General features: G+C 36.4%; 1 protein-coding gene across 3 annotated transcripts in view; it reads right to left on the minus strand.

Moving 5' to 3' along the window:
• TTC21B (tetratricopeptide repeat domain 21B) overlaps positions 1 to 20,231 on the minus strand; it is a 72,781-nt gene extending 52,550 nt beyond the window's left edge. For 2 of the 3 annotated variants that reach the window (XM_044381520.3, XM_026492636.4), the window contains exons 1-8: positions 20,063 to 20,231; positions 16,003 to 16,132; positions 15,802 to 15,912; positions 12,351 to 12,517; positions 10,819 to 10,941; positions 7,986 to 8,143; positions 3,251 to 3,335; positions 1,959 to 2,057 (exon numbers count right to left, since the gene is read on the minus strand). In XM_044381520.3, the coding sequence (XP_044237455.2) occupies positions 1,959 to 2,057; positions 3,251 to 3,335; positions 7,986 to 8,143; positions 10,819 to 10,941; positions 12,351 to 12,517; positions 15,802 to 15,912; positions 16,003 to 16,132; positions 20,063 to 20,083 (894 nt within the window). In that variant the 5' untranslated portion in view covers positions 20,084 to 20,231. The remainder of the gene's footprint in view (positions 1 to 1,958; positions 2,058 to 3,250; positions 3,336 to 7,985; positions 8,144 to 10,818; positions 10,942 to 12,350; positions 12,518 to 15,801; positions 15,913 to 16,002; positions 16,133 to 20,062) is intronic. The other variant, XM_057318275.1, reaches the window with a different exon arrangement.
• Positions 20,232 to 22,000: the final 1,769 nt, after the last annotated feature.

The following is a 22,000-nucleotide window of genomic DNA, read 5'->3' on the forward strand; positions in this document are numbered from 1 at the left end:
AATTATTTGTACTTCATAAATAAAATAAAAAAAAAGTATTTAATAATCAAAGAAAAATAAAACTTCTCTATTTACTATCCAGACAGTACAAGAGTTTATATCCAAGTAGAACTTAAAATCCTAATGAGCTATTTTAAACAACAGCTTCTTAGAAAGTATACTCTAATGATGTTGCTATACAAGTATATTTTTTAGAACTTCTTCTACTTTGCAAACTTTTTAAAACTGTCTCATGATTGTTTTATAAATTTGATAAGAAAACTGTTACTTTAAGGTAATATAGATTATATATATAATTGTTATATATAATATTATATAATATTATATAATATAAATATAAATATATAATATAAATATATAATATATAAATAGAATATAAATATATAAATTTTATATATAAATAAATATATAAATTTATATAAATATATAAATATAAAATAATGTTATATATAATTATATATATAATCTATATTACATTATATTGTAATTATATAAAATTATATTTTATAATTATTTTTATAATATATATTATATAATCATACATAATATATATTATAATTATATATAAATATAATTATATAATTATATAATGTATATAATAAATAATATATTATATTATAATATATAATCTATATTATAATATATATATTATAATATATATAATCAAAACTTAGGACAAGGATTTGCTTTCCCTTTAAGGAGAAGGTATGCCACCAGGGAGAATGTTTTAAAAGATCACGCGTTAGAATCTTTGTTAAAAAAGCTTCAAAAATATTTCAAGAAATGGAAACTCTGCTAAAGTAAGTATGTAATGTTCTAACATAATAACTTTTAAGAATAAAATACTAAACTGCTTGAATTTTTGTAAGCTTATTTAAAAACTAATCAAAATAAATTATCTGGCAATAAAGTAAAAAAGGTAAGTATCTTTCTTAACTTGTAATAGCACAGATTTTTTTCCCTTTAAATTTCATACAACCTGACAATCTGTTTTTTAACAAAAGAATAAAGTTTCTTCATGTCTTTTAATAATTAAGATCCTTGATTTTTCTTTCAATTTTTTTATCTAGTATTTCACCTACTTGTGTATACCTTTTTCCTTGTTTTTTTTCCCTAGTTTAATTAAGAACTTCTCAATCCTCTCATTCCTTGTATTGATTTTGAGATTCTGCAGTATTTTTCTATTCCATTCCTGATTATCTTCTTCTTAGTGGATGTTGTAATAAAAATAGTTCTTTACTATTCTTAAAAAAAAAAAAAAGATCCCAGCCATTTCCCCCCCAAAATTGTCTCTTACCCATGTCAAAACTGTTTTTCAAATACAATTGACCCTTGAATAACGCAGGGGTGAGTGTGCTGTCACCCACGCTCTCCCCTGCCTCTCCCACACAGCTGAAAATCTGCATATAATTTTTGATTTCCCAAACACGTAACTATTAATAGCCTACTACTGACCACACCTTCCTGATAACGTAACAGTCTATTAACACATATTTTGTATGTTATATATTCTTGCAATAAAGTGAGAGAAAAGAAAATTATAAGGAAAATACATTTACAATACTGTATTGACCGAACACATCAGCATTAAGTGGACTCAGTTCAAACCTGTGTTGTTCAAGGGTCAACTGTAGTTTCAAAAAACAAAATAAAGAATAACCCTAGTTATAAATCCTATGCTCTGATTAATAAATGACTTCCCACTGCCTTTGGAATTTCCCACTTCCCTATCCTTAAAGGCTCCACAAGGGCTACTTCCATGAAGCGTCCATGATGCCTTCTTACGGTTGGAAATCATATCTCCTCTGAACAGACTTTTTTAGGAGTGTATCACATATTTATATACATATAGCATTTTCATTCTAGGCCATATGCTCTTTGATGCCTCAACCTTTGTGACTTATTTTATATTCCCAGCCACAGATAACAGAGCTCTGTTCCATAGCAGGCGCTCTTACAGTTCTGCTGAAGGCTACTGTGATCTTATAAAAAAGTTGAGCGTTCTGTGGTTCCATGGCATCCAATGCATTCTCTAAGTTTTCCAGCTTGGTGGCAGCCTAAAACAAAAGTATCAGGATAACTTTAAAATAAACTAAGAAAAAAAGAATACATAACATATACACTAATAAACATTAAAAAAATCTTTGCCTTTACAAATTCCCTTTCGTCGAGTGAAATCTTCTATGTTGTGAAATGTATTAAAAGTTCTTTTAAAAAGCTCAAGAATTATGAATAAAGAATTGAGTTTTAAAACATGTTCTTTAGGGGTCCCTGGCTGGCTCAGTTAGACAGCATGCAACTCTTGACCTCAGGGTCATGAGTTTGAGTCCCTCATTGGGTATGGAAATGACAAATGAATAAAACTTAAAAAAAATGTGTTTTTAAAATATTTGTTATCGAATGGAACCTCTGGGTGGGTAAAGATACCCATAATGTTCAATTAATTATATATGCCAAGCTCCGTCTCTAATGATTAGTTCATGACACACATGAGATATGAATAATAACATACAATTATGAACATTAATATTACATGACATCGGATTTTGGATTACCTATATAGTCTGGCTTATACTTAAAATATTCTCTAGAACAGAAAAATCATTAATATACTATAAGTAATTTCAATACCTGGAAAATTTACTGAAGAATTGCCCCTAGTAAAATTCCTCTGGTATTTACTGAAGAACTTATTAGTTGCTGTCACATTTAACAATTTAACCAGACTAAACACAATTCAAATCTACTACTTGCTATAATACTATTTGCTTCAGACTAGATTTTGGCATTCTCTAACCCAGTACATAATCAATGTGCTCATTACTAGAGAAACATAATCTAATTATAAGGTCCAATAGGATGTCATCCTAAGCCCATTTAAATTATGCAAACTTAGTTAAACTGTAAAAAAAAACCTAAGAATTATATTTTGCATATATATTCTTCCATACCTAGCATCACCAGTTACATTAATCATGCATATTACTATATGCGAGTTTTATGTAGAAAACCACATATACTGTAATTAACGGTTTAAGGAATTTTCAACATATTTTAACTATTCAGTACTTTTGCTTTATTAGTTGATATAAGAAGCTCAACACTGTGTTAAAAGTGTATTTCTAGGAATCAAGTAAAAACTACCATGGCATACATTCTGAAAGAGCTCTTCAAGGCTCTAATGTACAGGCATATGTGTATGTAACGACATATTTTTTAATACAGGAAACTTTAGTATAATAAAACTTACCTTCTCTATGTCCCCCTCCCTACATAAATAGTAAAGAGCCAGGATTCTTAGTGCTTCCACATTTTGATTATCTTGAAGTATTAACCTGCAGAAAAACATTTCACTTAATGTTGAAATAAACTTAATGTGCTTTCTTTTATTTGAGGGTTTGAAAAGGCGGTTTGCTGGTCTGACTATTCCACTGTCTAAAGAAGAATTTTAATTAGTAAAATAATATATCCTTTATGAAAATCAATCTCATTATTTAAGCTAAAAAAATCTTTGAATCTTAATCTTTAATATGTTTAAAAAAGATATGAATAGATTTTATCAGTCTCTTTAAATTCTTCAGCAATCCTAAATAAAGTATTAGTTAACCATATCCAAAAGTATATTAAAAGAATAATTTGGGGCACCTGGAGGCTCAGTTGGTTAAGTGTTTGCTTCTTGATTTTGGCTCAGGTCATGATCTCAAGGTTGTGAGATCAAGCCCCACATCAGGCTCTGAGTAGGGTGTAGTGCCTGCTTAAGATTCTCTCTCTCCCTCCACCCACCATTCTCCCTTTCAAAAAAAAAAAAAAAAAAAAAGAATAATTCACCTTGACCAGGAAGATTTATTACAAGAATTTCATGAATGAAAAGATGGGTTAAACATTTAAAAATCTGTTACTGTAATTCACAACATTAAAACAGATTCCTATGTGATAAAAACAAATGAGAAAATATTATGAAAAAATATCATATTAGTAATAGAAACCACTCCCCTTTCCCAAAAAAGGCAATAAACAGTAAAAAATATGCAAAAGCTATATAAACTCCTAAACTTTATTCAAGGACATTTGAAAAAGAAAGTGAACAAATGGGGTAACTAACACACTAAGTTTCTTATCATGAATGGTGTGGTACACTGAATTACTAGCTTCAATCTTCACCATTTCCATTAATACATGCTTTCCGCCATGAAAGTGAGCAGTTCCTCCCATAAACGCTGATATGTACTTTACTGCTTCTTGGCTACAGACTTGGACATTTTCCTTATATTGGTCAATGTAATGTGAATAGGAATGGCAGTGTGCCACCCCGAAGTTTCAGAGGCATTGAATATTTCTGCCTGTCCCCTTGCGTCTCTGCCATCACCATGAGAAGAGCTTCCTCTGCGTAGCAGCTGCTCTCTGGCTTGAGCCCAGAGAAGAACACTCTTAGAGCTGACCAGAGACCAAACTGCAATGAGGTGCTACACCCAGCCAGCTGGATCTAAAATTTGAAGCAGACCACCAACAAGCCTGGTCGAGGTCAGATGATCCCTACCAAAGTGAGAAACGAGTGCTTCTCATCATATGCCCTGAGATCTGTAGTTGTTTGCTATGCTGCAAGAGCTGCCGTATGATAATACTCATTTTTGGTTAAAAAATTTTTTTCCCCAAATAATCTGTAGATTTAATGCAATTCAAACCAAAATCTTATAAGGTTTTTTTTTTTTTAACTTGATAAGTTAATTCTGACAGTTAATTACAAGAGAAGAGCCAAGAAAACTATCGAAAAAGACAAATGATGGAGAACTTGCCCCCCAAAATATAAAAATCCATTAGAAATATAGGAAAGAATAGGCCCAGTTTAAAAAAAAAAAAAGAAAAGTACCCGTCAGTATACACGGGGAAAAAACAGCTTTTAGTATTAAAAAGATGCTCATTCTCAACATACTCGAAGAAATGAAAATAAAAATGATTTTATTCTACCCGATTCTACCACTTTTATTCTGATTGTTAAACACAAAAACGAAAAACACCACACCGATAATAGCCAGAAATGATAAGGATGGGAGAGGGGGCATTCCACAGACTAGTGATGGGAGTACAAAATAATATAACTTCTGAGGAGAACAATTTGGTAGTGCCTTCCAAAATTTCACACGTGCATGCGCGAGGCAGAGACCAATCCGTCTCCTCGAATCCACCCTCTCCTCGTTTGCTTGGGCACACAACTAGCCTACATGTTCCTGCCACCTTTGCAATTAGACGTGGCCTATGGGAGACAAAGCAACATATGCCACTTCTGGGCTTGGGCTTTTAAGAAAAGTGGAATGACTCCTATGCCCTCTCTTTCTGGATACCAATATCATGAGGTTTTAGGACAAGGCAGAGTTCCAAGACTGAAAGGGACTAGGTCCCTTAAGGAAGGTGTGGAAGAAGGCTGCCTGACCAAGAGTTAGACCCACTCAAAACAGTTACATATCACAAGAAAAATTCTAAGTGTTTAGATCTATTTTTTAATAGGATCTTAGCCTACCCTAACAAATATGATTCCCTTTAACTCAGTAATTCTTCATTTGGGAAACCATCCTCCAGAAATACACCTATATGTGTATAAAGGGGTGTGTGTGTTTGTGTGTGTATAGGCCTAAATGTCTATCGATGAGAAAAAGTTTGTTTATAGATGTTTTGATTACTAAAAAAGAATTATGTATATCTGTGTGAATGGATATAAAAGAATATGCACAAAATACTAAGTTAAAGAAAAATCAAGTTTAGGGGCACCTCGGTGACACACTCTTGGTTTCAGCTCAGGTAGTGATTTCAGGGTCGTGAGATCAAGCCCTGCACTGGGCTCCATGCTCAGCACTGAGTGTGCTTGAGTTTCTCTCTCCCTCTGTACCTCCCCACCATGCGTGTGTATTCTCTCTCCCTCTCTCTCTCAAATAAATCTTTAAAAAAAAAAAGAAAAATCAAGTTTAAAAACTATATAACAAGTCTATTTTTTACACATATTCCCTCAAATATACTTTTTCTTTTTTTTTTAAAGATTTTATTTATTTATTCGACAGAGATAGAGATAGCCAGCGAGAGAGGGAACACAAGCAGGGGGAGTGGGAGAGGAAGAAGCAGGCTCATAGCGGAAGAGCCTGATGTGGGGCTCGATCCCATAACGCCGGGATCACGCCCTGAGCTGAAGGCAGACGCTTAACCGCTGTGCCACCCAGGCGCCCCCACCTCAAATATACTTTTGACATATTATATTGGTACCCTCTCACTCACACACAGTGCCTAGAAATCTAGAAAAATATAAACATCAAAGAGTTACTAATGTCCAAACTGTGGCCTCCAAATATCATTTCCCACTAAAAGGGATTAGATTGCATTCCACAATGGCTAATACCTGTTTGGGGCAGTACGAACAAAATGACCCTAGTATATCTTGCTATACACCAAATAGCAAGGAAACTATCAAAAACTACTGGGATCATATGAAAAGGACCTAAGAACTAACTTGAAGAGGCTCCTAACAGTCAAAGATGAGACAATTTGAGCAATCATAATAACCAAAATGGTTAGAAACACACAAGTTTAATCCATGTCATATAAACAAATCCAAACTACTAATCAGTCACCATTGCAGGATGCCAGGGAATTTTTAAAATTTTTTTGGTTTCTTGAAACCCAGAAATAAAAGACTCAAGCATTTGTCCGATTTTTCTTATATAAACTATAACACCAGATAACCACCAGTAGATGAGGTTTTTTTTTTTTAATAGTACTCCAGCTAAGAAATGAAGAAAGAATGATATAATCATATCATAATCCGACAACACCCAGGTACTGAGCACAAATTTCTGCTAATGGGGCACCCGGCTGACTCAGTCAGTTAATGTCCAGTTCTTGATTTTAGCTCAGGTCATGGTCTCGGGGCTGTGAGATCAAGCTCCACATCAGGTGTGGAGCCTGCTTGGGATTCTCTCTCTCCCTCTGCCCTTGCCTCTCCTACCTCTCTCAAAAAAAAACATAAATAAATCTGCTGATACCACAAAAAGTCAAGCAAAGATTATGTCTCTTAGATGAAAGAACACATCACCACTTATGAAGTCATTGCAAAATAAATAAATTAAATAAATAAAACATGAATGTAACCAAGCCTCTATATCCAGTACCTATTTATAGGAAATTCAGAGGATAGCAACAAGTTATACAGCATATGGCATGCAATCAATAAAATTCTTATGGAAAACCTACAGGATAAAAAACTGGTTTCTTTAACTTGTACACCAAAAAAAAGAGTTGGGAGAAGTGGGAGGCAGGTGGAGGGAGAAAGAAGGAAAACGAGGAGGGGTGGAAGGAGAAAAGGAATCCTCCAATGACTTCACATTTCAGAAGAAAAATCCAAGTCCTTAAGATGACCAAGACCATTCACATCCTGGCTCCCCCGCTCCACCTTCTGCTGGGACTTCACTGTCCAGTCATTTTATCCCCTCCCACTCCTTAAAAATATGACACAAACTTTTGCCTCAAGGTCTTCACACTTGCTTTTCCCTCCTTCTGCAAAGCCTTCTTCCAGATATCTGCACGGCTTTCTCCCTTAGTTCAAATGCCATCTGCTCACTGAGGCCTTCCCTGGCCATCCCATAAGATTGAACCCCTCTCCCCCCCACTCCCTACTTCACTTTCCCGCTTTATCTTTTCTCCATAGCACTTAATAACTCTCTAACACACTCCATACCCTCTTATTTCTTCTGCTTATTATCTGCTTCCTCTCATTTGAATATAAGCTTCACAAGGGCATAAAAGAGTGTCTTAGAACAGCTATTCAGATATTTATGTAAATCAATAAATTCAGTTTTTAAAAACAATGCAATGTTAAGTTCTTCAATTCTATATTGTTTGAAAAAATCAAATTTAAAATATGATTAAAAAAAACACAGATTTTTTTTTTTTCTGGAAATTATAACCAGATCCAAAGGTAATTATATTATCTTTTTTTACTTAACCTCTGTGCTGTTTCAACGGTCTGGTCCCAATCCTGTAAGGCAAGTTGTAGTTTCATTTTCTTTACAAAAGCAGGAAGGAAACTTGGAAAGTTCACTATTATCTGGTTCACAGTCTCCAGAGCACCCGAATAATTCTGGCGCATCTCAAGGCATTGTGCCTAACGGGAGAAAAAAACGTAACATCAAAACTATGATCATATATACTGAGGTTCTCACAACAGTTATCCTGGAATAAGTAGAATACTAGTGTTTAACATTTTCTATTTTTTGTTTTCTGACTTTTCTGTAAGGAACAGTTATCATTTTTATAATGAGAAATACAAAACAAGTTTTTAACAAAACAAAAAATTTAAAACATCGTAGAACAACAAAAATACTTTATGTAAGGTATAAAAAAGCCTAATTTAAATAATTAGAACAGAAAAACTATCTTTTAGAATAAAATATTTCCAGGATATTTGCAAATAGCATCTAAAATGAAGAGATTCTGTATCTTTTTTTTTAAAAATTACTTTCAGGCTAAAGAAGATAAGACTTTAAAGAATAAGCAAAATAAAGTTCAAACAACTCCTTCTAGCTCAACATTTTCAATTCTAGGAAGCATCTTAAGGAAATAATTGAATAAGACCACAAAAAATATAGATTATACTTATGGCAGATTTCTAATATATATAATGGAAAAAATAAAAATAATCCAATATGTCCGTACAGGATTAAATTATAGCCTATCTATTTAATCAAATTTCAGGTGGCTATGTGGATTTGTAGATCCATATTTACTGACATGAAGAGATGTCATTTATAGTACAATAGTTTAACTGGTTATCTCTAATGGTGATATTTACTCTTAATTCAGATATTACTGAATTGTATTTTTTACAATGTCTATGTATTACTTTCATAGTCAGAAAAAATAAAGCTACAGTGTTAGTGCTTTAAGAAAAGATATGAGGCATATTTATCACATACCAGATTTTTAAAAATTTGCTTCGAGATCTCCTTTAGGAATAAATTTAGTCCTGGAATATCTCTCAGTTCAAAATGAGCATTCAGTCTCAAAAGATGCAATATAATCCTAAAATTGGTTTGAGACTGTATTTTCATGTATATTCTCGTATAATTATATTCCCATATAATTAAAGGAAAGCCTGAGAACCATCTAAAGATGTCACTATGTCAAAATAAATTATTAAAATTTCTGAATAGCTGAGAAAGATTAATGCAGAGAATTTTTTCAAATTACATATAAATTCTTTAGAATCTGCCTAAATAGCTGCTAACGTACAAAAAGAAAATCATGTTAAAAGACCACATATCTATTACTTCCTTAGGCCGTCACCTCCCACGTGATGCCACACACATATTAAATGAAACTAAGTTTGCTATGTGTTTGGTTCACATCATTCCAAGTTGGAATTAGGCTAATGCAAACATCCTCTATTGAATTAATTGAAAAACAAATACATAATTGGGATGGGTTGTATCAGAAATAGAATTTAAGCCAGTCTTAAGTATCAGAGGAAAAAGGTAAATCCCTCCTAAACTATATTAACACCTGAAATAGCCCCAACCTTAGGAGATTATCAAGTAGCTTTTCTCTAAGGAATAGGGCGGAGGAGAAATGATCAAGAAAAACTTTTTAAAACCTTGATACATACTCAATTCCTCTGGGAGTGCCATTAGGTAAAACCTGACTCCAATCAGCTGGAATGCTAGTTGTACCAGAGGCGAATATCTGAACAAGCCACAGCAACAGACAAGAGTGATGAGGGGAGAGTAACAACAGCCAAGACACTAATAATCCTCTCCTTTTTAATCCTCCCAAATTACTGCTTATCTAACAATCTGTTTTCCTAACATATAAATTTAATTTCTGTTGCTAAATCAAATATTTGAAAAATTTTAAGGCGTTCTGAAGGCATCAATGGAACTGAAGAAAGGGCCCGAATTATATACATTTCTATCCACCAATGATTTCTAATGACTGCCAATTATGTGCTCATCCTTCACAATGTAAGTCAGGTCATAGTGTTTCTCTTTTCATTGGCTGCCTATCTATCTGGTTCAAATTAAAAGCCAAAGGCTTTATACAATCAGCCCTGCCTTTCCTCAATCACTCCACACCCACCTTCTTTTCCTCTAGCCTCCACTTCTACCCTCTGCTTTGCTCATTCCACTTTCATCTCCTGGCCTCCCAGCAATGCCCTGAACATGCCTTAAGGTATTTCAACTTGTTATCCCCTCTATTTGTAATACTTTCCCGCAGGAGCCCACAGAGCTTCAACTCCCACCTACTGTCTAAGTCTTTGTTCATATGTCAGTTTCTCTGACCATATCATTTAAACCTACAAATTCATAACCCAGCTCTGTATTTCCCCCTTTACCTGATTTATTTATTTTTCCATTGCACTTATCACCTTCTAATACACTACATAATTTACTTATTTATTTTATTGTCTGTCTCCAAAAATAGAGTGTAAGTTCCATAAAAGCAAGAAATTTTATTTTGCTTCAGGGTATCCCTGGTATCTAGAGTGATACCTTGCACATATTAGACAAACTATAAATGTTTAGTGAGTAAATAATGTAGGAATCACCACCACCAACAAAAGCAATTAAAACCAATCAAGATTCAGGAATTTGGTAGGGAAGACATTTCTCTAGTTTGTTGTTCACTGTCCTATACAAATAAAATCCAAGTACCTCCTATAATTGAGAGCTGATAAAAGTAACATGACAATTATTATCTCTCTTGAGCTAATCGGTTTTGTTGGGTTTCAAATATTACAAAAAAATTTTAAAACATGATTTATTTACCCTAACTCCAACTCACCTTACCCAGCAGAGCAAAAATATCATTTCCATCTTGTAATCCCTCTTCAAAATATCTCAGTGCTTTTTTAGTATAAGGTTCTTTTCCTCTTGTGATATCAAGCCATGCTCTCAAAACCTGTCCCTGTAGAATGAAAAATTCTAATCATACTTCCATTTTATTGGAAATGAAAGAAATAAATGTTGATGAAAGAGGTAAACTTAATGTCCTTTTTTGTGATTAGTAACAAAAAAATCCCTCTGTCAAAAAATGTTATGAATAATAAAACAGTGTTCAGTAAAACTGTTTTCAAACCCTTTCCAGCCTATCTCCAGCTCACTGTTTCACCAGAAATGGAAACACAGCATGTCGAGAACCAAATATATTACCCCTCCAAGATTACCTTCTCATCCCAACATTCTCTGTTCATGTTAACCAGTCTCTGAACTGTCCAGGCTGAAGACCTCAGAGAGACATCCTTGATATCTGACACCTCGAAATCTTGCCCTTGCCATTTATAATCAGTTGACAGGACTTGTGCGTATTTAGCAATTCTCAAATTCATACCCATGGTACAATATTTTAGTGTAGGCCCTCAAAACCTTCTGCCAGAAAGCATGTACTACCATTTTGGGGGCTGCACTCTAGTTTCTCCCCAGGCAAGTTCATCCTATAAACCATCATTAAATCAGTTTTGTGAATTTGCACTCTAATAATACCACTGCCATGATTAAAAACCTCAATGACCTCTCCATGCCTATCAAATTAGATATAAAGATGTGTACTTATCTGTCAAGGCCCTTCACTTTGTCCCAATCCACCTCTCTAAGCTTTTTTTCCCACCCTTTTTAACTATGCACCCAGTGTTTCTGTTAAATGTGAGCTTCATTGTACCCAGAACCAGCACATTGCCTTGTTTTTCTTATTTCCATTTATTATTTCCCACCTTGGGAGTATCTGCTTCCCTTTTCCATCAACTTTGCATTTGGAAACTGTATCCATCTTTCAGGTTTCAGCTCAAATGCTACTTCCTTCAAGAAATTCTTCCTCATCTCCTAACGTTTATAGCAATCTCTCCTTAAATCCTTAGAATAGTGCCTCGCACAAAGTAGGTAAGCAATAACTGTTAACTATTATTTTATACTTTAATCACATGTCTCTCGTGCCACATATAAATGTTCTCATAATATCAGCGGGGTATGTGCTCTACGACACTACTAGACTGATCCATCCACGTAAATAAAGTTTATTTATTCCTGATCTTTGTATTGTTAACAGTGCAAATATCGGTGCCTTGACTCTAGAGTTCAATAAGGAAAGTGAGAGGAAAGGAAAGAGATAAGGGAGGAAAGGAACCAGGGACAGATCTTTTCAAGAGTTAATAAACAGCATAAAAATAAACAACCTTAGACAACCACAATTTTACAAAATAATAAAATATTAAAATAAAGTTGCTATTTCTAAAATGAGAATAGAGTAGAATAACAAGGAATACTACTGCAAATATAAGCTTCTCTTAGAAATGTATGTTTCAAAATAAGAAACCCAGCTACCTCTTTACTGCCATTTGACATTTTGATCATTCTGTCAATATATTCTCTCGCCTTGTCATGACGGCCAACATGCCATAGAAACAAGCCTGCATGGTACAAAGCTTTCGGCCCAGCTCCTTTACGTTGCTCCTTCACTCTGGCATCTGATTCCAGAATTGCTTCTCTATCTAGGAGGGCAAAAAGGCATTAAATGAAAATTAAATTCTAGATCAAGTGTTCATAAGGGGTCAATTAACAGAGCACAGAATATAGTTCTTCTCTCTATAGCACCACTGTGTAATAGAAATAAAATACAAGCCGTGTTTGTAATTTAAGATTTCCTAGTCACCAAAGAAGTAAAAAGAAACAAGTAAAATTGATTTCAATAATATATTTTATTTAACCTAATATATCTGAGTTATCATTCCAACACAAAATTGACATGAAAATTGAGATACTATTTTTATCATTAAAGTTTTAAAATCTGATATGTGTCTTATACAAAGTATATTTCAATTATCATGCTAAATTTTCTTCAAGAATACTCGATTTGGGGGCGCCTGGGTGGCGCAGTCGTTAAGTGTCTGCCCTCGGCTCAGGGCGTGATCCCAGCATTCTGGGATCGAGCCCCACATCAGGCTCCTCCGCTGGAAGCCTGCTTCTTCCTCTCCCACTCCCCCTGCTTGTTTTCCCTCTCTCGCTGGCTGTCTCTCTGTCTGTCAAATAAATAAATAAAATCTTTAAAAAAAAAATTAAAAAAAAAAAAAGAATACTCGATTTGGAGTGCCTGGGTGGCTTGGTCCATTAAGCATCTGCCTTCAGCTCCGCTTATGATCTCAGGGTCCTAGGATCGAGCCCTATGTCAGGCACCCTGCTCAGCAGGAGTCTGCTTCTCTCTCTCTGCCCCTCCTTCCCGTCCTGCTCATGCTCTCTCTCTATCTCTCAATAATAAAAAAAAATCTTTAATAAAAAAATACTTGATTTGTACTTAGATTCCATAAAATTTATAGCCAAAAACAGCAGATTCATATATTCACTGTTCCAAACATAACTTTTCAAATAATTGAATCAAGTATCAGTTTTAAATTTAAATTTAATTAGAAGTTTAACTTAAAATTCAGTTTTTCAAACTAGATACATTTCAAGTACTCAGCAGCCACATGTGGTTAATGACCACTGTAATGTATACTACAGTTGTTTATGTCATTCTCAAGATCAAAAGGCTAAATAAAGACTTGAAAAAATTAGTAATCATTCTAAAATTATTAGGGCAAAGCCAAGACTAGCACTCAAATTACCCAACTCTCTAATACAATTCTAAAATATGTAAACATTCCTGGCTGTTATTTACATGGTTTAATACCGACTGCTCAGTGGCTCCCTTAAAAAGATGGTCTACCTCTAATAACTCTAACCATTAAATCTATTACATGTGTGCTTGGGACACCAGTGTCAATCCAAATCCTGAATTGAATCAGAATATGGATCAGCTACGCGGTAAGTTACAAGAAATGTCAAAGTTGTAGGCTGTGATTCTAACCAACTACCTTTCTGGAAATGGCCATCCAGAAAACGGAATTCTCTCTTCCTTTTATCTCTAATGGTACCAATGTAAACTTACATGTGGAACCACCAAGGAACAACTTTATGAGTTCATGAAACAAAATTATTTCTGGAAGGCTACCGGTTTCCTGGCAAGAAGACCCTCCAACACACCCACTTGAACACCTTCATAAATTTTCATTAAGTAGTCATGATATAGAAAGAGAACTCATCAGGGCAGGGGCGGGATTTGTACTTTTCTGCCAGATGTTCATCAAGTCCCAAGTGGGGCATCTGTTAGCTGTGACACCACTTGCACAAAGCTGGCTCTTACCAGATATCAGCTCAAGTTCTTAATGCACGACAGTCCTTTTATAATCAGGGCTTACGTCAGCATTAGGAAGAAGGAACATGAACAGTCGAGGGCCTTCCTAGACAATACTGATGGACATCTGGGTCCCTCCTGAGCTTAAGCCCACTCAGAATCAGCTACGGTAGAAAGTAGAGTCAGTACTCAGGTGTTTCTAAACAGTATTTCTGCCTCCATCTTTTTAGTGTCCTGGAAATCACATTTCCCAACAGAACCAACACCCTTGAAAATAACTAATTTAATGAAAACTTGATTCTAAGAGGAAAATATTTTGTACTATTTTTTTTTTTAGATTTACTGGCTATATCTCTCTATGCAAATTCTCTGCTCCACTTAACACACTCCTGCTGGCACGAGACCCATACAAGAACCTAATCCTGAACCACTTCCACATATTTGCCCATCGATTTAGCCTGTCTAACAAATATGCTTTATATTCAAATCCTACTTGTTCTTCAAAGACCAGATTAAGTCCTCATCTTCTACAAAACCTCCACAGCCTTCTCCTATGGATTAATAGTACATATCATTTTCAGTTAATTATGGACTCATTTGTTTTCTCACAATTTTATTTAATAGTAACATTAGAATTTAACCTTTGTGGGTTTTACATTTTCTTTTCTTCACTAGACTACAAACTTGATGTCAGGGATCACTTTTTACAATTCTTTTGTATTCTCTAACTATATTTGACATAGTCCCTTGCAGAAAGTAAGCACCTCGTCATTAGATCTGTTTAGTTGTTAAACATATCAATGTTCTAAATAGCTTTTTGTTGATCTGAGCAAGTGCATGTGGGGTGAAAGAGGTATGTGATACTTTGCTTAGGAAAGAAATCTCCTAATATTAAAACATTCTGTGACATCTGATTATTGTCTAATTATTTGAAACATGATCTATATTTATAATGTTATTAGCTGTTACTGAATGTATATAAAATACAGTACTATTTCCTCTTTATTACCTATAATTATGATATTATGCTTCCACCATTAAGACCCACCATATATTGACAGGTCACACAATTTTAATTGCTGGTTGATGCACAAAATTCTCTCTACAATCTACCTATATTTCCCAACCTACCACTGGGTAAAAATTTACTGAGTATCTTCCAAGAGCTAGCAATTCTGTGGGGATGTGTACAGGCCTTTAAGAAGCTTAACATACAGCAGAAGAGATAAATTGCATGTAGCTCTGATTTGCACATAACAAGCTATAGAGTTGGCTGACGCAGAGCCATTTATGTATATACCTCTTTTGGGCTGTCCTCTGCTTAATAATTGTTAATAAACATTCAACTTGATATTAATTCAAGTGATCCTTAGATATTAATGAAACTTCTGTCATAAGATAAAGGAATATGAAAGGGACATAAGACACATTTTTTTGTGCTTGATAAATTTATAACTTTGTCAGGAAGATAAAACAAATTAATACAACAGTATCTACAGAAAATTATAATACAGTATTATCAGACTAAGTGCAATGGTAATTGAGAAAAATGAAAATGAATTGAGTAGAAAAAATTGTCCTAAGCATTATACTTAAATACTATACCTGGATTAGGACTCATTTTATGGGCATATATCAGTGCAATTAGAGAGCAAAGTGACACATCTTGTTTATTTTTAATAGCCTCAAATTCACGAAGAGCTTCTTGAGTTTTACCTGAAAATCAAAATTATAATGTGACAAATTGTTCATAGTACAAAACAGGAATTTAAAATATATGGAACATGTTTGATAATTAGCACGTACCTTCCATTAATGTACCATAGGCATGATAAAACCTGAACACTGGGTCATTGCCATACCTCTTAACTCCTTCACTGGCAATAAGTAATACATGATGGAAATATTTCTCTTGACAATAGTAATTAATCAAAGTCTAAAAGGAAATAAGTACTAAACGTTAAAAGAGATTTTGCTGTCCTGACCCACTGTAAGAAACAGATATTAATCTAAAATCTTGAATAATCTAAAAATAGGTAATGTGATTTTTTTTTCTTTCAAGTTCCTGAAAATATTATTAAAGGCTAGCACTTAACAGTAAGGAGTGCAAAACACAACAAACACAAAATTTTTGAAAAAACTCAATGTTTTTAAATAATTTCAGTCTTCTTTTTCTTTTTTCTTTCTTTTTTTTTTTTTTAAAGATTTTATTTATTTATTCGACAGAGATAGAGACAGCCAGCGAGAGAGGGAACACAAGCAGGGGGAGTGGGAGAGGAAGAAGCAGGCTCCTAGCAGAGGAGTCTGATGTGGGGCTCGATCCCAGAACGCCGGGATCACGCCCTGAGCCGAAGGCAGACGCTTAACCGCTGTGCCACCCAGGCGCCCCTCAGTCTTCTTTTTCTAAATTATTTGTTAAACAATACTGAAATTGGGCTACTTTCCTCTTTCCTTTCCTTTGCCCACATTTTCTTAAAGGTTTTAGAAAATGGGAAAACAGACAAAAAACAGGAATAATAAGAGCCTTCCATTGCCAGATCACTGGATTCTTTAAAAAAAAAAAAAAAACTCTTTTGTTTTTATAGCATTACAAAGTAATGACAAATTGAATTCAGCAATTGTCAAATGTTGTCTTGTTTTCTGAGTCCTGCAACAAATAAGAACAAGTGCTCTAAATAAACTGTTTTTCAATGGAAATAACTCTTCAAACTCATTTCAAAACTGTATTATTTAGATTTACATGGCAGAAAACTAATATAGGGAGTTACTAAGTTCTGATTAATTGGGTCTATGCTTTACACCTTTTTCTCAGGATCATACGTAAGCCTTAGTTACTAACCTAATCAAAGAGGGAAGCCAGATTCACGATCGCTGTGATACACCTGATTCACCTCCCTTAACCAATGTGGGTCATCTCCTACTCAGCTACTCTGACTCTGCAGCTGGTACACCAGGGGCAAGAAATAAGGATGAAGCAGAAATTGACAGAATTGAAACACGAGTGTCTACACTGCTCTGTTTTTACAATCTGCTGTTTCTGGAGGGCTACAGTCCACCTGCTTCTCTAGAGCAGTTAGGCAAATATTCTCCATAACTTTTCCTCCTCTTTCCTCCTTGTGGTTACTGCTCTCTAGCTCCCGTGCCCCCCACAGCACACTTCAGTAAAGTGCAGTTTTGCTCCAGTGCCCTTCCCTAAGATCGCAGATGACCTCTTCCTTTACCACAACTAAGGACTTCCTGTTCAGCATTTAAGCACTTGTAACCCTCCTGAAAGGTATCATAAAAAGGACATGTATTTAAAGGTGAAAAGACCTGTTTTTAAATTTCTGGTTCATCTTACAGCACCTTAGTTTGCTCATCTGTAAAACACTGTTAATTATTTACAGATCATTGCAAGGATTAGTTATAATATTATACCGTAAAACTCCTAAAAAAATTAAGTTCCTCTGAACCCCATACATTGATGAAATAAAAAATGCAGTATCCAGCCAAGACCTCTCATCTAAGCTCCAGATTCATCCTTCCATTTGCCCCTGCTACCCAAGCCCAAAATCAAGTCATGGCATCCTCATTCCAGTTTGCCCAATTCCCCTGATTCTAACTAGTCAGTAAGGCTCTACTGTTTCTCTAGTCTACTTCCTACTCTCCATACCTTATCACTCCTTGGTTTGTTCAGTCCAACAAACGTTTACTGCCTACTAATGCCAGGCACTGGGCTAGATGCTGTGAATGTGAAGATGAGTAAGATATGGTTCCTGACCCAGAAAAGCTTAAATTCTCCAACTGAGACTAGAATCTAAAGACTAACAAATACAATGTGGTAAATGGAAGCAAGAAAAGAGCTTATAAAGTGCTTTAGGGATGTCCAAGAATGAGGTTGCCGTGTGGGAGGATGGAAGAACAAAATTAAGGGAAAGATTCTTCGAGAGGAGTTCAGAACTGCCTCTTGACTCATGAACTCTTCACTCTCCCTCTACACATACACTATTTCCCTTTGAGAACCTTGAGGAAGACAGAGGACTTAGCCAGTCAGGGCAACTGCAACAACAGACATAAGAAATCAGCAATGAGGGGCGCCTGGGTGGCACAGCAGTTAAGCGTCTGCCTTCGGCTCAGGGCGTGATCCTGGCGTTATGGGATCGAGCCCCACATCAGGCTCCCCCGCTATGAGCCTGCTTCTTCCTCTCCCACTCCCCCTGCTTGTGTTCCCTCTCTCGCTGGCTGTCTCTATCTCTGTCGAATAAATAAATAAAATCTTAAAAAAAAAAAAAAGAAATCAGCAATGATACATAAGGATGGGGTGGGGATGAGGTGGGGTAGGGAGAGGACTGAAAGTCATTCTATATTGTAGAGGAGGGATTGGCGAACTATGGCCTCCTGCCTCTCTTTGTATGGTCAGCAAACTAAGAATGGTTAGTACATTTTCAAACAGTTGAGGGGAAAAAAAAAAAAACAAAAGAAAAAATACTCATACATGAAAATTTTAAGATATTCAAATTTCAGTGCCCATAAGTAAAGTTTTATTGGAACAGAGCTGTGCTCATTTAATTATGTCTATGAATGCTTTCAAGCTACAAAATGACAGGTTAGATGATGGAGACACTCTGGCCTGGAAAACCCAAGATAATGTACTATTTGACCCTTTGTAGGAAAACTTTGCCATTCCCTGTTTTAGAGTCTTAAGTAAGACACAGATTATAGGACGAGGAGATTGGAGAGAAAGGTGGGGTCTAGCAGGGGCTCATATTAAGGACTTGGATTTGCTCCTCTAGTCTAAGTAATGAGGAATCACATAACTGTATTTTAGCATGAAAGTGTTTTTATTAAAGAGTTCATCTGGGTGGTAGTGGAAAGGATAAATTAAAATGATGGGGGAAAAAATAAGGAGATGGGGAAAGGTTTCAGAAAATAATGTAGCTCAGGCAAAAAAAAAAAAAAAAAAAAAAGCAAAAGACCTTCCAGCACTCCCTCTCGCTGCCAAACTGTCCTTCATCCACTTACCACTTACCACTACCTAACATTGTACATTTTTCTTAGTTTTAATATTGCAGGGTTTATTATCGTCAGGCTTAGAATAGTGCCAGCAAAATAGCGTGCGCTCAATAAGTATTTATTGAGTTAATTTAAGTTAATTTTTGTCCAGCATGAGACTGTAAAATCTGTGAAGGAAGGGGCTGTTCAGCTCCGCTCATCACTATTCCAGGTTCTAGTGGACACACAGTGAGCCCTCCATCGCTTAAGGAGTGAAATAGTGAACCAACGGAGAAGACTATCATCCTACGAAGAAACTTCTAATTCTCAAACCTCATGCCCCTGTTTTTAGATCATCACTTAAGTGGTCCGTCATAAAATATTTGCTTAATAGATGAATCAGTGGCAGATAAGGAAGACCATCACCCCAAAATAAAGACTCTTCCATTTCCAAGCCTAGGTCTTTGTTATCATGTAATCTTTCCGTGCTCCTTTCTGTCCAACCGGTTTACTGACACTTGCTAGCTTAATTAAGTTCTTAAAGATCGCACCGGGAGGTGCAGTAGGTGTTACTCATTGACCAAGTTTTCTGAGCCAACGGGATACAAAGTAAAAGTAAACACCACAAACGGGGTGGGATAAGCACCCTAACGGCAATTCGTTAGCAGCCTGGCGCGCGGGCTGCCCTGCACCTCAAGATTTCAAAGCAGGGCCCACGGAGGTGGCCCAGGTGATGTGGCTACAGGCCCACACGCCACGCTGGGGCACCTGGCGAACTGGGGCAGCAAAAGCACAGAAGGGTAACGACGCTCTCGCGGATTCTGCCCCTCCCCAGGCTCCCCGGCCCCATGCCACCCGCAAAGGCAGCTCGCGTCCAGGCCCGCGGCCCGCTCACCTTCAGCCCCTGCGAATCCATGGCTCCCACCGGGCTGGGTCTAGGCCTCCTGGAGGAGCGCTAGCCGCAGCCCAGCAGAAAAGCCAAGGGCTACCGGCCCCGCAGCCCAGGCCCAAATCCCGCTCGCGCTCCGGGACGCGGCGGGAGGGGCGGGGCGGGGCGGGGCCGCGCTGCCATTGGCTGCCGGCGGCAGGGGGCGGGCTCTCAAGGCCGGGATTTGTGCGGAGGAGGTGCTGCGGGGGAGGAGGCGCTGCGAGGACCCGGAGGAAGGGCTGCGGGTGGGAAAGGGGGAGCGACCTGATGGTGCGGAAGGCGAAGGGGTTTCAGAAGTGGGAACGGCCCTAGGAGGACAGCGGGTGGGCGGGCCCGAGTATTTGGAATGAGGGAATAAAGGAAATAGGGGAGGAAGTAGGAAAAAGAGCACTGTTTCCCATCACTGGCTACAAAGAAAGACACCATTTTCTGCCGTTTTGTGTAGAGGCCGGTTTCCGCAATGCGGCTGTTTGGAGGACTGACCACCACAGAGAAAAAGCTTTAACTTTTACGTGTAGTAGTTGTATTACCGCCGCAAGGTGGCGCTGAAAAGTCACAGTTCTTGATAAGTTTTTTGAACTCTTTACAGGCATTGCTGCAATCCTGTGTTTGTTGTTAGAATACGCATTACATTAGTCCTTTTTTTTCTATGAGCTCTGATAATGACAGAAGCACTTTTTCCAGGATTTTAAGTTGACAGTAAAATTAATTGCTGTACATGGGAGGCCCAGCTGGCTCAGTCGTAGAGTATGTGACTCTTGGTCTGCTACTCCTGAGTTCTAGACCCACGTTGGGTGTAGGACTTTCTTAAAAAATAAAATAAAATAATACCTATGCAAACTTTTATGTTTTCACCCATAAGGCAACTCTGCCAGCTGCTCATAGATTTCTTCAGGTCGGAGAATTAAATTGAAATATAATGAAGTAAGAGATTTCCTATTTCTGCTTCAAGATACTTTAAAAATAGTGGTGAAGATTTGAGGTTTAAGTGTTCTTTGTAGATTTCAGATTTCCATCCCATTGTTAATTATCTTATTTTAGTTGATATACTTGGAAGCTGCCATAATCAAATTTTAAATTTGTTGAGGAGGAGGGGCGCCTAGGTGGCTCCATTGGTTGAGTTTCTGATTCTGGGCTTGGGCTCAGGTCATGATCTCAGGGTGGTGAGATCCAGGCCAGCGTTTACCTCTGTACTAGCTCCTGCTCTCTCTCTCTCTCTCTCTCTCTCTCTCTCTCTCTCTCAAATAAATAAATAAATCTTTAAAAAAATTGTTGAGGAGGCAATGAGCATTAGCTTTTTTCCATGCTAGTAGGTCAGGTAATGACAACCTAGAAGGAAAAAGTGGTTATTTTCCCAGACTTCAAGGCTAGGTAATATTTTTTATTGGTTTCCTCTTATAGAGTTCTCCACCCAAAAATATTGTTTTCATGAGGATTATTGTTTTGTTTTGTTTTCCATATTCATAGTCAAGCTAAACAGTTGTGGTGATGGGCAACTTGTAAGTGCTGGTCTGATTTTCAAAGCATGTGGCATAATCTGCACTTGGTGTGCAGCAGAAAATACCATAAACCGTGGTGCTCATCAAAGTATATAATCTTGAACTCTTTGTTTTTGGTTCCAACTGAAAGAAAATATAAGGATGTGGTTAAAGGAACAGGTGGCCCAGCTACCTTTCTGAGAACTTTAAAATCTAAACTTCGACTGTCAGACCATTGGAAGGCTGCATGCTTGGACCATATTAATTTAGCCCTTTATAGAATTTCCTTCATTGAATTTTGTTCTAAAGTTAAATTATTTAACACAAAACACCATGCCTGGCACTCCATGAGTATTTGTTGGATTAAATCTACTTTGGGAATTTGCTTTGACACTCCTGGCAACTTGATGTTTTCTGCATAAGGTAA

Source organism: Ursus arctos, unplaced genomic scaffold (genome assembly GCF_023065955.2).
Source record: "Ursus arctos isolate Adak ecotype North America unplaced genomic scaffold, UrsArc2.0 scaffold_1, whole genome shotgun sequence".
Lineage (NCBI taxonomy): Eukaryota > Metazoa > Chordata > Mammalia > Carnivora > Ursidae > Ursus > Ursus arctos.